Genomic DNA, 16,848 nt, shown 5'->3' on the forward strand with positions numbered 1-16,848 from the left:
GTAATGGCAATTACCAATAAATTACATCGTATACAGTTGTAGATACCTGTACGGCTATATATACCAAATAATAGTTGTATTGTAATGATCAAATAAAAATGTATGCAAATGCACACAGATACAATGTATCAATATATACAATATGTACGACGTATAAAAATGTATGCAATATATTTCATATAATATTATCTATTTATTATTTAATAGTTGTTATTATAGGTATATATAATAGGTAACTAATATAAGACTGTCGCAATCGATTGTAAGAAATTTACACGATTTCCATGATCATTAATAAATATTATTATTATAATTTAGTTCTTCACTTCAGTAATAATGTAGTATAAAACAATGTACGTTTTCTTATGATTTTTGAGTGGTCGTTTTTATATACATCACGCAACTTTATGCAAGTCAAACCGTATTGCACTCGTATAATATATTATTATATTTTGTATACGCCATACGCGCATATATTATTATTTATTAGTTGCCAATAGCGAAAACTAATAATCAAAATAATTGTATATAGTTATGATGCACACTAATATTACCTATTACTCTTTATAAAATTGTACGATATTATATATAATACCATATGTATAAAAATCACGATTAATGTTGCCTTAAATTATTGTTTTGGTCATATAGGCACGGTGGCACACCTATACAATAATAATTATACGTACGACTTCTAAACCTAACTACTTCGACTAAAATCTCGCTTAAGACACTTGACACCTGAAAATTATAATAAGTGGCTAGACATAACATAACCAAATATGTCAACCTCGCACAACAAACAAAACAAAATTATTACAATTTTCATTTTATTTACTTTATTACAACACTAGTAGTTCATGTAATTTTTTTTATTAAATGTACACACTTAGTTTAGGTTTACTAAATAATATTACTAATACGATTGAAATTAGTTTTTTTTAAACTGTTTTACCAATAATTCAATTTATTAAACTCAGAACGATGAACACTGAACAAGTATCAAAAGAAATAAAAGTTAGACTAAATAAAGTTTGCAATCTTTTAAAAGAAATCGAAGACATTTTATGCAAAGTTAATAATGAAGTTCAATCATCAGAATGCAACTATTCGTGCATTTGTGTTTGCGGAAAACAATCAATACCCGAAATAATAGAAACACTGTCCAATCATTGCAAAGATGACGACAGTAGAAAATACGAGAAAATGCAACAATTGCAAGTAACAAGTCCTGAAAAACGTGTAAAATGTAAAGACTTGGGGAGAGAAAAAATGTCTTCTGACATCAGTACATGCTGTCAGAGAAATAATAAACAAAATCATGAAAAAAATAACACAAACGATTTATGTTGCAAATTATCAAACAAGCAATTTGATAATAATACACAATATTATAATGAATGTACGCATGAAAAGTTTACAAACAAGATAAAAGATATTAATCAAAAGGTCATGTTATATTTTGACGAAAAGAATAAAAATAAACCAAACACTCCGATTGGATCAACAATTAAGTCGAAAAAGACATCACGGTTCTGTAGTAGTTACTAAGGATTTTAATGTAACAGGAAATATCCAACCAAAAGACATTACTCGAAGTACTAAACATGCATTTAAGAAATATAAAATATCTAATACAGACTATTGTTAGTGTATTAATTATGTATTATTAATTCATTTTACTCACACTGTAAAACGGCAAAGCAATTTTATTTAATAATTTTCAACTATAAGCAAAACATGCCAGACAGACAGACGGTAACTTTATTCCCAGTTCCTACCAATAATATTAATTCTGCATTTCTGCAACAAAGAAGAAAATACGCGCCTTACACTCGGCGAAACGATGGACGAGCAGGCTTCGCTGACGACGACGTCGTTGAGTTCCGAGTACATTGCTAAGCTATACGTCCTTGGAAACATCTAATATCGTCCAAATTTGAACTTCAAATATTGTATCTGTAATATTTTTAAATCGCTTTAATAACACCTTATAATAACCTAGAGTCCTGGTATTCATTTTTTAAGCTTATTGCGACCGAGAAAACAATTTTTATCTATATATATATAATATTTAAAAAAAACACTATAAAATATGGACACAGTATTTGATTTTTTCAATAGTTAAGAAAAGTAGGTACACTGGGAATTTTTAACTATTAACTGTGGTATTGAACCAGTGTCTTCACACAAAAAAGACACATCATTGTAAAATTGATTCATCATCACTCCACTCAGGATCTAAAATAACGAGTTTAATAAAATGTATACTGGAAAGTATATATAGGTAAAGTGGTACATATTAGCGTATTATAATATAAGTAATATTTTCGAACTTGAATTTCCAAAGTTTTCACTAATTAATTTTCTAACACTCATAATACCTAAATTAAGTATAAATATTAATGAAAATTATTTATTTTAAATATACCACCCAGAAAAATGTGTCACAATATCTATTAAAAACGTGTATCTATTAAATTGTGTATGATTTTGAGCCAATTATAATTGTTCATAAAAACATTAATTTAAATTTCATAAATCCGTGGTATTTAATGCTTAATTAATTTAATTCCAAATGTCATCATTATGGATAACTTATTAACTTCATACACAGTTTAATTCTATTGACAAATTGAACTAACAAACTTAGGTAGGTACTTACTAAACATAGGTAATGACATGCTATTCATTAAAATAACACTGTATATTAATTATCAATTTATCTATATTGTATTTATTTATTTTAAATAATGATGAGATAATTATTATTAGTGAATCACTGTATAGTATCAGATAAACTATAAATATAATACCTATGCTTTATAAACAAATAATTTTAATAATTTCTTCTCTAAAATCATAGGAAAATAAAAATGTTTATCCAAGAAGTACGTCCCCATAATATCAGTGAAAATGTACAATGTTTATTGTTTATACGAGTTCAAACTTCAAATAGTGTATTACCTAAATGCAAACTATGTCTGTTTTAAAACATAATATAACAATTTTATTACAATATTTTTTTTCTTTACTTATTGCTTACAAATTTAAAGGGAGAGTATTATTCATTATTGATTGTTCAATGGTATTCATAAATGTATTTAATCATCTGATCATAATTAAAAGAAAACAATCGATACTAAAACGAATTTACGTCTTTCTTATACAGTTATTCGTATTTATATATTATAATATTATATACTCTGACAGTCTCAAGAGTATAAGTGCGTGAAAGATTTGAATGATTAAATAAGATAAAGCACGTGCTTTTACATAAATATTCACATTTTGTTTTAACTTTTAAACTCCCTCGTTATTGGGTTCTTCACGTAGAAAAACATATATCATACTCAATAATCAATACAATTTGGTTTTTATATCACGTATAGGTACTGTAATTAAAATGTATTATTGTAATTTATTCAGAGTGATTTTTTTAAAATTTTGTCACCTTTTGTCTTGGTTAAATAATTATAAAAAATAATAAATGATTTTAAAAAAAATGTCGTTCATTTGTTTAATGAGTAGGTATCACTGTACCGGAGTACATATACATACTACCTATTTACAAACACTGTATGTCATACAATACAATATACAATATAGGTATAGGTATATTACCTATCGAAGTAGGTAAAAACTATTGAGTGTTCGCTGTTAAAATAATCACCTCGTATGATAAATAAATGATCACATCTAAGACTTATTGATGTATAATATGAACACACACATGTGAGAACAACGTTATACAGGTGGTCGGATATTGATGGCTATATACGGTACCTATCTATATATTGTAATGCGTGTGTTTTTAGTGTGGTGAGTTTTCACCGCGGCGAATAGACGACAAGATGACACTTCTAACGAACAATTCGGTTCGGTTAAATTACTAAAAACGATGTAATCGGCTCCGAGGGACCTACATCCCACTTGAGTGATCACTATACGAAAATCCGGTCGGTGCGGTATATGTCACCTGCAACAGCCAACCAACAAACCAGCCAAACGGTCGAACACCATCGAGAGTCGAGACAGTGACACGGCTGTAGTGTGCCTAACTATTATACATGCGATCGATTTGTATGTTATGGTTCCACGCAGGCAATATAATTATCCAAGTGAAACAAATAGCATTTGTCATAGTTAATGAAACCACTTGTTCGACCCGTTCGTACAGGATACGATAAATCGGCCGTTATATCCGTTGTGCGTATAACTATATTATAGTAACAGACTCGCGATCAGGATCTATGCCGGAATAAGACTTCTATGAATTATACGGATAGACGATAATCAACCAGGATTCAATATGGAGACCTGAACGATTGTTTTAAAATTGCGTTAAATATATAGTGTAGACCTGTGTAGTATATGTTTACTTATATATATATATCAATTAAATTTCAGTTGGTTGTGGACTTCACGTATAATATTATATACAATTGTATATTATACAGATTGTTGGACACTGCGTACTGTAAGTATGTCGGAATAGAAGACATTATTTCATTAATATTTATTTTGAAAAACTATACATATTTTTAGTAGGTACATTATAGTAATTTAGGTAGGTACTTACACAATTTTACTATACGGACGAAGATGGTTTTTGTTTCATTCGATTCGAATACGTCTTGTGAACTTAGGCAGAAGATTGTGATCTTTGAATTACTAATACTCTAATTAGTAATATGTAGACGTGTAGTATATCTATCTCTTGCAACTCCTGGTATAACTTATAAAAAAAAGTTATTAGGATATGTTTAAGTGAAAATACTTTAGTTGTTCAATTAAAGAAAACTTGGTTATTATAAATGTGTTACCGTATGAGTCTGTATATAAGAAGATAATTATTATTTGAATATATAATTGAAAACTTTGAATAATGTCTGGATATAAAAAAATGTAAAGCTAAACGACAAAATAGGGCATTTGATGTCAGAATGAAGTATTCTATAGAAAAGCGTTTGGTCAAAAATGTATGGACTATCTAGGTCCAAAAAACTACAACCTAATGCCGATTCATATAAAAAACAAACATTTTTTAAGGATGGGAATCGTATAACTACAAGAATAAAAAAAAAAATCAGATTTGGCTATTTTCAGTATTTGAATAAAGAATTATATTTGTACAGTGTCAATTTTATATATTAGTTATGAATATTCTAATTTTATACATAGATTATTGTCTGTTTTCCATATTATATAATTAAGTCGTTCATAATATGTTATTATAACTTTCTGCTGCCAACATCACAAACATGGCTTATAGGTGGTAGATATTTGTTTTCCCTTCAATGTGAGCTTTAATTATTAAGTAAAAATGTGTATAATGTCTCCGTACAATAGAAAAAATTTAAAAAATATACAGTAATAAAGTTTGAAACGAAAATCCAGAACGACACAACCTATTTGATCTTCCGGATACCAAGTATATACGATGCCTATGCTGTGTACGTTTGTGATTTGTATATAATGTATACGTATATATTATACCATTATGTACCACAAACCCATCACTGGATGGATTCTTCGCTCAAGTCTTCAGTCACTTTTTATTAACCTATTACAACACTTACGCTTATTGTAAAAATAATATATTTACAGATTGTGTAATAAAACTAATTAAAAGAAAAAAAAAAATATACCACAATAGTATATAATATACCGCCGGGTCGGTTACAGACGGCTACTGCTGCAGCCACATACCTTCGTAAACCAGAGATCGCGGTGTAATAGTACATATAGAGACAGGTCTTATATGTAGATGGGTATTATAGGCGTATGTCGTGATATCGTATATGATGTGCTATATAATATTATTATGTATATGATATAGAAACGACGAGCGCGTGTCCAGCGTTTGAACGATTCGGACTTATTTTATTATTATTGTAGGAGGCGTGTGTACGGTATTATTGCTGCGGTATGTAGATCACCGTTTGTTGTTCGTTTTTACCCTATCAGTCATGTACGGACACGACTCCGCCGCATAGCCGTCCGGCGCACGAGAATGCTGTCCGTCGGAATGCACACCGTCGGCGCGCGCCGACGTTATTAATATTTGACCGCGTAGGTACAATAATAATAACGTTTTAATACCTTGATAGGATCTGACACGTGAAAAATGATGCGCGAAGCTATCCCCGCATATTATTCTAGCTGCGGGGGCGGTGCCACTCCGACCCGGGGTACTGCGGCGCGGAGGTACATTGTGCGCGCGCGCGCGCGTGTGTGTGCGTATTGGGATATGAGAAAAAAATTCGTCAGCTCATTGTTCTTGTACCGAATTTATTTTTTTAACCTCGTCGTACGATTCCATTATTAAAAAACCCGGCCGACGTCATGTGGAGAGCGACAATATTGTGTTCGGTAGGACCGTTTTACATGCACCGACCAATAAATCTTGACACGCCGCAAAGATCTATTGCACACGCACGCACGTACGCACGCGATATCATATATACGTATACGTAGTATGCGCGCGGGGTCCTCGTCGGATTTCGTTTTATTTTCGGAGCCGCTGACGGCGTATAATCGATTCGGACGCGTACATTATAATATAAAACTATACACGTTACAATAATATATTATAGTGTCATGCGTGCGATAATGGCGTACACACAATGATATCGCACCGCATATTGCGGCATTATGATTACCTCTGTGTATGGTACGATAATAAACGGCAGCCGAAAAAAAAGATACGATTCGCGCATATCGTAATCCGCTTTCGTATTGTTATTATTGCGGCCGAGGTGATCGGCATCGAAAAGCACATATCATATTATCACCTTCAGACCTCCTATACATACTATTCATTAAATATGATTAATATAATTAAAGGAATTCAATCAATGTATATTATACCCATCACCAATCATAAATACCATAATAATAATATTCCATATATTATGGTTAATCGTATTGTCTATATAGGTATACGCACCGCAGACATCAGGTATACACCTACAGCCAATAGAATAATATGTGCGTATATAATATATTAATAATATTATGCTATTGTATGTATTGTACCTATATTAGACGAGGAAGATGCGTGGACAATAAGCGTAAAAAATAATATCGTCATTCGCTTTGCATTTTTCTATTGCGATTTATATAATATGCTTACTATATGTTATATATAATATATATATATAATTTCGTTTTAGCCCATATGAAAAAAAAAGTTTAGCTTATACATAAAGTTGCAATTGGTTATGGAAAAAAAATTTTAGAAAAAAGGTTGTTCATATAATTGTAGATTATAGACACAAAAACAACTCGACCGATTTCGACGAAAATTTCAGAGACTAGATACCAAGAAAATTGTTGTGTAGTTTGAGCCCCTTAAGAAGTATGTAACGGGTGCTATATTATCCAATCCACATATAGCTGATACCCCATTACCCCATTTCAGTCGAATTAGAGTAACAGAGCGAGAGTCCGTGAACTGCTGATCAACACTGAAACCTAAAGACCTAGGCGCATCAATGTATGGTGCCGTATTTTGTGAATTTTTTCAATTTCCTTGGGCGAAGTCGGGTTTATTATACCATTTTAGTGTATACATATAACATAACCAACACGAATGTTAAAATTTCATATTTTACTAACTGAATGGTAGATATACGTATACCAAAAGATAAACGCCCTAATGGCCCCATTATATTATATAGGTAGTGATATAATATAAAAAATATATACATCAATATATTATTATGTCCAAATGCTGAATTATGTTTGGTCTTGAAATGTTTATCTATATAATGTAAATTCGTTTTTATAACATTATTTTGAAATAAATAATAGTAGGTAGCTATTTGGCGATTAATAATATTTAGTACCTATTTAGAAATCGCTATAGCTGCATATACGTTATAATATATTGTATACTAGTCTGCCCGAACGACATAACTCTTGAGCAAATCTTTATAATATCCGTCTGCAAAACTCTGCAGTAAACAAATTACATACTTTATGATCGTGATATTATAATTTGTATACCTGCCTACTGTATGGATCTATGGGTATCTGTAGATGGACACTGTGCAGAGTTTGTTTTATTAAGTTATTGTCAAATGTGTATGATATCGTCAAGGTTAAATCAAAAAGTTATACGACCGCACAATATCAGTGTGGGCGCCGCGCGCACATATTACATTTTTTTGAATAGAACGTTATGAGACGTATATTATATTATACACACGCTGCAAACTTACGGTGTTTCTATATTATATTACAAAGACACGCGTTATTCAAATCGTATACGATTTTGAAAATTGAATTGCTCAATATTGTGCTTGTTGCGTAGGTATTACAAATAATATATCAGTATAATATTATGTGCGTGTAATATATTCCAGCCTTTGGTATATATTTGATTTAGAGACATATTTTAAACCATACTATATAATATAACATAAGCCATACCGCCTGCGATCTATATCGACGGTATATAATATAATAATCTGTCGTCGGGTTTTGTAGTGACCGATATATTCACTGCACAATACGAGACCAATATAATATACCTATATACGTATAAATTAATATATGGATGCGGCTGCCCGTTCGTCGTGACGAGACACTGGTTGAAGAGGTTAGGACGCAATGTGCGCGAGCCGATCCAAAACAAATGGTGGTCGAACGTGGTGTTGACAACGAATAATATAAAGATTACAATATTATTTTGACGTGAGCCACTCCTATCGATCGCTGGAAATCGAACCAATATATTATTATAATGTACGACTGGTAGCCGCTGCAGCGACCGCCGTCAGATTTACGGACCTATCCGGATAATATGATTTTCCACCACGTTATAATCATTTTTCGGAACAGCCGTTTCATTAATCATCCAACGGTTGCGCATACTAGTCCGGGACACTTATTTCAACGGACACATACGACCATATGTCGCGATGATTTAAAGACATATTATTTTAAACCATATTATTATAATTAATTATAAGCTATACTATAATCTACTCATATTCTATATTTTATGTATCATAACGATAAACGCGCTCAGTACTTATACAGATGGTTTATAATAATCTGTCGGCGAGTTTGGCAATAGAGGTGTAATAGTGACCGAGAAAATTACTACATGACACCTATTCTAACGCCCGCGGACACCCCTAAATAGCGGACACCTTAGAATGGTGGAGAACATTTCAGTGACCGAGACTGTCCGGTGTTTAGGGGTTTCACCACAGGCGGAAATCCATTAGCATTTTAGGAGGGGGGGAGGCTAACATCGTTAACACAGATGTGAGTGGGGGGAGGGTTCGATCCCACACAGCTAATAAAGGAGGGGCTTGATGGACTTTTTTGGAGGGGTAAGCTCCCCAGATCTCCGCTTACGGGTTTCACTGTATTCCTATATACCTACCTACGTATTACGTATATTAATATTATGTATGCGACTGCTCATTATAAGACACACTGTGCGCGCACCGATCCAAAACAAATGGTGGTCGAACGGGGTGTTGACAACGGATGATAATAAAGAGATTACAATATTATTTTGACGTGAGCCACTCCTTCCTGAGGGAAATCGATCCTGCAGTATACGCATTATATGACGACTGCAGGTAGCTGGAGCAGCGACCACCATCTGACTTACGGACCTTGCCGGATAATATTATTCTCAATCATGTGTGCGTGGGTATAATCATTTTTCAAAACAACCGTTTCATTAATAACCGAACGGTTGCGCATATATACTAGGCCAGGGCATTTACATAGCAGGCCTTCGAGCACCTATACCATGGTACGTCACATGCTATATAGCTTATATTAAGCGGTGGACATTATGTGAGTAATGCAAAATATCATATTATAGTATAGGCTTGTTAGAATATTCACCTAACATAATATTATGATATATAGACGTTGTGGTCGATTTCAAAAATAGTATGTATAATATGTTATTCAAGTGTACCAGATCTCATCCAAGAGAACTCTGCGTAAAAATATATACTGTTCATGTATACTACAATATTTTATCCGTTATCACTTATCATTAACTTATCATTATATTGACGATTTTAATAAAATGCATTTTTTCTATTTCATACGATGCAACATTTTGAGCGTCGACGTCGATCTATCTCATACATGTTACAATACTGTTATTCGAAACAAACCTGATTTTAATTTATTTTTAATGGGTTCACTTTTGACTTTACTACATCTGCAGGTAGAAACGTCCCTTGACATATTTTTATAAAAAAAATGAAACGATACCTATAATCTATAGGCATACAATCAAAATGGTGGTAGGTTATGACGGTGCTGCAGATGGTAAATATACGGTATAGGACGGTACTAGAGAAATAAATAAAGACTTTCTGAATCGATTAAATTGAAACGCAAAATAATTTCTGATCACTTCTGCCATATATGTTATAAGGTACTGCAGCAAACGGTCGCAGTAAAACAGGAGTCCACAATAAAGTAAATCCTGCAGGCGTGGTGATTGCAGGATATCTATATATAAAGGTACTCGATCATTAGCAAATCGTATGATTATAAACAAGACACAGCAAGGTTCATATTGAAGGTATTGTGTGGAGCGATCAGCGATATCGAGATTAGATATAGTTATGGTACATAATATATGAAATTTAAAAATTAATGACACCGTTCGCACGATCAAATTTGTAGTTACCTACCTACGCACAGAATATAATGAATGGGCGCCGTTTGCAAAATATATATTTTTCAACTGTTCCATATGCTGTATCTAATTAACCGACGACCGCACATACAATAAACTTCTATAACATGATATAACACTCCTCGTGGGTAATGCGCGTGTTGTAAAGAATAAAAATCCCATTAATAAAAACGCTAACGTTTAAAAAAAAAAATTACCGTACCTACCTAAAGGTGATTTTTTCAAACAAAATAATCGTTCATGCAAACGATTATTATAGTATACGAGGACCTATTTAATAAGATATAAATAAAAATGAAATGCATATAATACTTATAATACAAAAGAATTTGTAATTAAATTAATAATGATCCCTGCCAAAACAGATATTTTTAAAACACGCTATACCTAACATTATGTTCTTTGAGTATTTAATAACTACTACGTACATAATAATAATAATAGGTATGAAGAATAACGTGTTGGTGGACTTATGAATCGTATAGTGTGCAGTTTTGTCCCGGTTTGAACTTGAAGACCCCAAAACATCACAACCGCGACACCATTTTCCGGTTAAGATATCACTATTTATTTATAATATATACATCAGTACATATGACTTTATTCTAAATGTAGACTATGCCAAATTCCGTCTGAACGATGAACATAATATCAATTGAATAATTTCATAGTGCGGGCGCATTATGTCACGCTTTTCTTCAATTTCCGAGTTCCGTTAAGGTCGGGCCACCTGTTCACCAAAACAACCTTTCCCTTTTCACCTAAATATTTTAAAACTTCTTTCCCATTCGCCCAAGAATATTATAGCGCTTTTCCCCCCACGTTTTCATAACAAAGACTTTGGGAAACACTTACTTTAAATTATTTATTTGTGTATAAATTAGTTTTATAAAGCCATTTAGCATTACCGTGGAGAGTACTAATAAATATATTTCGAGGATTTACGGCTTTTGCAATACATTTTTTTCTTAAATTTATTCTATTCTTAACAAATGCAAAATCTTTTTCGAAAGCAATAAAAACCGCCTTTAATATTATCTCGCCTAATAATTTAAAGTAAATGTTACCCAAAGTTTTGATTATGAAAACTTGGCAAAAGGTGCTATAATATTCTTGTGCGAAAAAAGACAGTTTTAAAAATATTTTGGCGAAAACAGTCCCCCACCCGATAAGTCCGAAATTTTTGTATTTTTGGCCTGCTGCAATATTTATGCGCACCGGTGGATTTCGTAGGAAATATGAATAGTAAGAACTTTACAACTTGAGCCGATTGAAATAGTGAGTTACGTTGAGTTACGTTGCTGACTTAGTGACGTTTGGTTGCTTTTGTTGCATCATGACTATATAATATATTCGAACAATAGCGTCCTAAGTTTCACAATATAATAATATGAACGTTATTGTATTATTTCGATATAATAATAATATTGTGATACGCGCACGCGTTTGTGTTCTATATGGAAAACGAAATAGATAGCCGTGTTGGATGGATGTCGGCGGGCGGAAGGCCGAAACCGGTTTCCGTTTGTCCGGATTAGAAGACGATAAATCGTCGTGGTTCGGAACACTGTATTAAACGGTTTTCTGGAGTAGTTTACACGGAAAATGTTCTGTCGTAATATTTAAGTTATTTTAACGATCGTAATTAGTCATTCGGTCCGATGAAAAGTGTTCGAGCGCCCATATAATATATAATATATTGTGTTTATAAAGTGCTCGAGCACGCGCTCGACGTATTTTTGACCATATTATATAGGTATATACCTGCGTTACACACACGCGTAGGCGCAGCGCAGCGCTTTCTCTCTGTCAAATCGGTTGATACGATTTTTTTTAAAAAAAAAATTGTTTACTTATATTTCTTAAATCCCATACATACGGAGCCGTAGGTATATTATAATATCTGCACGTATTCGACGGACGCCTGAGTGTTGTACTATGTAGGTACTATAACGATAGTGCAGTGCGCGTACTATGCGGTCATATACTTATTGGTGTTTTATACACAACACCTCATCACGTAAATATATGATCAGTAAAAGTACCTATATAATATATTATAATACATAAATACGCTACTTGTATACGAACGGGCCCGGATAGATCCTGCGGGTTGCCGAATAGAAATTTCCGGGAGTGCCTTTTAAAAAAAAAAATTTCAAAGTTGTTATAACTTACCTACGTGCAGGCTACATATAATGTATGCGTATTTTTCTTTAAAACATATAATCGAGTACAAAAAATCTGTAGAAATGTGTGTGTTCAATTTTTTAATTTGTAAATATGTTATTGGGTCTGATCACGTTGAAATCTCCGCGAGCAATAATCTTCCGATCCGGCTCAGCTAATGTGTATTCGTAAGTACCGTGATCCACACACTATATATAACTGCTATAATACACTATTACGTGTGCCTCGTGTCCATGCTCGGCGATAAATAACATTCACATAAGTAGTGCAAAAATCGCGACTTACGTGCATCCCCGAGACCGTTCATCTTTATAAATAGGTATACATATACTATAGAAAATATAGTATTGATTATACTGTGTTATTTTACTAGCTCAAGAACCCAAAAAGCAATACAACTCTAAAATGTATCTCACTTTTATTCACCTAGCAATAAAACTCCACAAAGCATGTCACGTCATTGAATTCAATACAGCTTTTTTATTTTTGTATTGTTAACCGAATAACATTTTAATAGATTTTGAATATAATTTTAAAAATAGAATCTAAATAATAATAATATTTTCTAGGTACACTGCCAGCTCTAATAAAGAGCTTGTAAGAAAAATAATCGCTCCTAAATCACTCGCGATCGTTTAAGCGTTAGGTTAACCATCGTAAATAGTTGTGGAAAATGAAATGTGCGACATGTATCAAAGATTATATATTTATATGTATGTAATATATATATATATAATAGTGTATAATATGTGTCAATAAACCTCGTATATAATATATATATATATTATATCTTATATCTATGTATGCTCATGCGCTTGGTGTTTTTCGCGCCCGACTACAACGGTCGACCATTATTATTGTTGTTGTTATCATTATTGTATTATAATAGTATGTGGCAAGCACACACCCGAGTCTTGGGGGGGGGGGGGGAGAGTGCAGGCGATAAATGATTTACTCAAAGCCCGGCGCTGTGTATGCATATTGCATATTATATATATATATATATATATATAGGTACCTACGGTTGTGGAGGTATACACCTATATTATTCCTATATAGTATATTATATTGTACCTACGTATATATTATGCCTATTCGCTGTGCGCCGAGTGAGACATTCGCATATGTATAGAAACGAAGTACAAATGTTAAAAAGTAAAATAAAAACAAAAAGGCGCCTTGTGCTGCATCAGACATCACGCCAATAAATCGTGCAGGTCGTCGTCGTCGGCGGCGGCGAAACAGCTCCATGTGTACCCACGATATATCGGTATACATATTTATATAATATATATATATTACCACCGTCGTGTGGATAAGTGTATGTGTGTGTATGTGTGTGTGTGTGTGTGTTCGCGCGCGGACTTATGTATGCGTACACCGTGTACATGGTATTATATAGGAATACATCGATCCGATCGCTTTTGTGCCGCCGACCAAACGGACTGTGTAGTATATTATTATTATGGTACACAGGAAATAATGTGAATATAATAATATATATATATATTATATATTATAACGTCAGTTGAGGATATTATTATTATTATATATTGTACAGCGTGTGAGTTTCATATTGTAATAATATTATATAATAATACACATGAAACGGACCGCTGCAGCGGTTTAGGGTATTACGATAAGTATAAAATTATAATATATATATATATGCTATATTACTATATAGTAATAATGTATATAACAGTGCACAACTGTGGTGGTCGTGTGGCCGGTGTGATATACTTTTATACTCCGTGGTGAGGAGGTACCTACGATTTTATTCACTTCCATATTCTCGTTCGGGTTTAGTTAGCATTATGAATCAACGATAAATACAATTTATTCTTAACAAATTAATAAATCATTAACCTGTTTATGCTGTGTTTGTGATTCCTACATAATATATAGTTATGCAGTGATTTACCATTATAAGTCAAAACGTATTAAGTATACTACGTTTATGACTGAAAAATTAACGGTGTTGTTATATTAAGTATACAGGTACCTGGGCAAAATGTTGAAACCTCAAGCCCTCATTATGTATGGTTTCTTTTTTTAAGATTCTGATTTCAAAATACGTTGGTATTGACTGCTAGGTATTAAGTGTATTATAATTTATATTAACTATATTTAAGTATTTAACCGTCGTATAAACTGAACACTGCAGTCCTACACACTCCCGTACCTTTATATATTACAGAAATATATAATACCATGTACCTATGAATTAAAGATGGATAATGGATATTGGATGCACCTGCATTTAGGGTTTATTCTGGTTGTCTGTTTTTGAACAGAATAAAAACAATATGTCGAATATGCCTGTATACGCATATAGATAGACCTACGTCCGTATGAGGAGTGACTATAAAATATATAGTGAGTATCTGTACCTTATAATAATATAATACGTACGTTACGAGAATATAATATTTCCGTTTAATAACGGTAAATAAAATACCTAAATAATTGCGTCTGTACAAAATATATGTTAACCGTGTAATTATATTACTGTGCATCTCCAATAACTCTTTTTGTTTTGGTTCGTATATATAATATTATAAGGTGATTCACCAAACGTGCTCACCCCTTTATTTTTTAATGATGCAGTTATAGTCAAAATCTTATTTTCAAAATTTTCAACTATATTTAAAGACCATAATATTTAGATTACTTAAGGAGTGTAATTTTAGTAATTAATAAGTATAACTATCGACATAATATTTGATGGTTTGTAAAAATGATCAAAGTATATAATAACTATTAAATACTAGATCTAATATTACATTTATTTTATATTTTCGTAAAACCATTTATAAGGACTATTATCCAAAGTTCAAACATTTTAATAGCTGATAAGAAATTTAAAAATTTTAAATTATGTAAGTACATCAAAATGTTAAAAAAATTATACCTAACCCAAATTTGTTTCGCCACAGGACCCTCCTTAAGTACCTACCTAGTTGTTACTCGTTATAGTAAAAGAGATCTCATTAATTTTAAAATATGGTCATTAAGGCGCCCGGTGCTGATGCTATTTTGTCCTCAAAAATACACTCTGCGGGAATAACGATACCGCCTTGTAGAATCAACCAAATTTCATAATTTTTTTTTAATTGCTAGAGAGAAATATTCTATAGCCCGCATCGATCTCTGTTTTTCAATAATTTATTCTCTAACTTTAAAATATGTCTAAAAAAATACAAAATACAAAGCATTTTTTTAAAAATTTTTTAATACAATTTTTGAAATAAAATACAAAATCAGAGATCGATGCGGGCTGTAGGAAGTCTTCTTCTTTCAGATAATAAATAGTCATCAAAATCCAACAATTCTACAAAGCTTGAGAGTCATTCCCGTAAATTCTTTTTTTTTCGATATAATACCCCCTGTCAACACCCCCCCCCCCCTCATAAATAGGTTTCGGGTAGTAGATTAGTGGAAAAGTCTTATAAACGAGGTGGCAACTAAAATATAAAATTTAATTTTCAACTTTTATAGTATTGTGGAAAATTTGAAAAACTGGCACCGGGACCCTTAAGTGCGCGATATTTCAAAATTCCTAAAATCAGAGTTTTAATAAATGTATTAGGTATTAAAGGACGCAATAGCGGTGAAACACTCTGTATAAATATAGGCGATAATCACTGTTTGATCCGCGACTAAACGTTTCAGTATAATATAGTATACAATAACACGGGCGACTTGACCACAATAATAACGATTCGGGTACATCACACGAGCGCATTATCTAATATTATACCTATATAATACGGTTAAGTACTCTCGACGGTTACCACCGTTTATACGTGTATAGGTACACGTGCACACGGATAACCATACCTATATGTTATTATGCTGTCTACGAGCGTATAATATAGCGTGATATGCCAAAATTAATCGAACGCATATTATACATACATACCTATATAATATTCAGTATACACCTCCGAGACCCCGGAGGG

At 32.4% G+C, this 16,848-nt stretch overlaps 1 protein-coding gene across 1 annotated transcript; it reads left to right on the forward strand.

Annotated features, from left to right (window-relative positions):
- The first annotated feature begins 984 nt into the window (after window positions 1–984).
- LOC132948358 (uncharacterized) lies at window positions 985–1,551 on the forward strand. The gene has a single exon (XM_061018788.1). The coding sequence runs from the start codon at window positions 985–987 to the stop codon at window positions 1,549–1,551; it is 567 nt and encodes a 188-aa protein (XP_060874771.1).
- Window positions 1,552–16,848: the final 15,297 nt, after the last annotated feature.

The sequence above is a fragment of the Metopolophium dirhodum genome, chromosome 7 (assembly GCF_019925205.1).
Source record: "Metopolophium dirhodum isolate CAU chromosome 7, ASM1992520v1, whole genome shotgun sequence".
Taxonomy (NCBI): Eukaryota; Metazoa; Arthropoda; class Insecta; order Hemiptera; family Aphididae; genus Metopolophium; species Metopolophium dirhodum.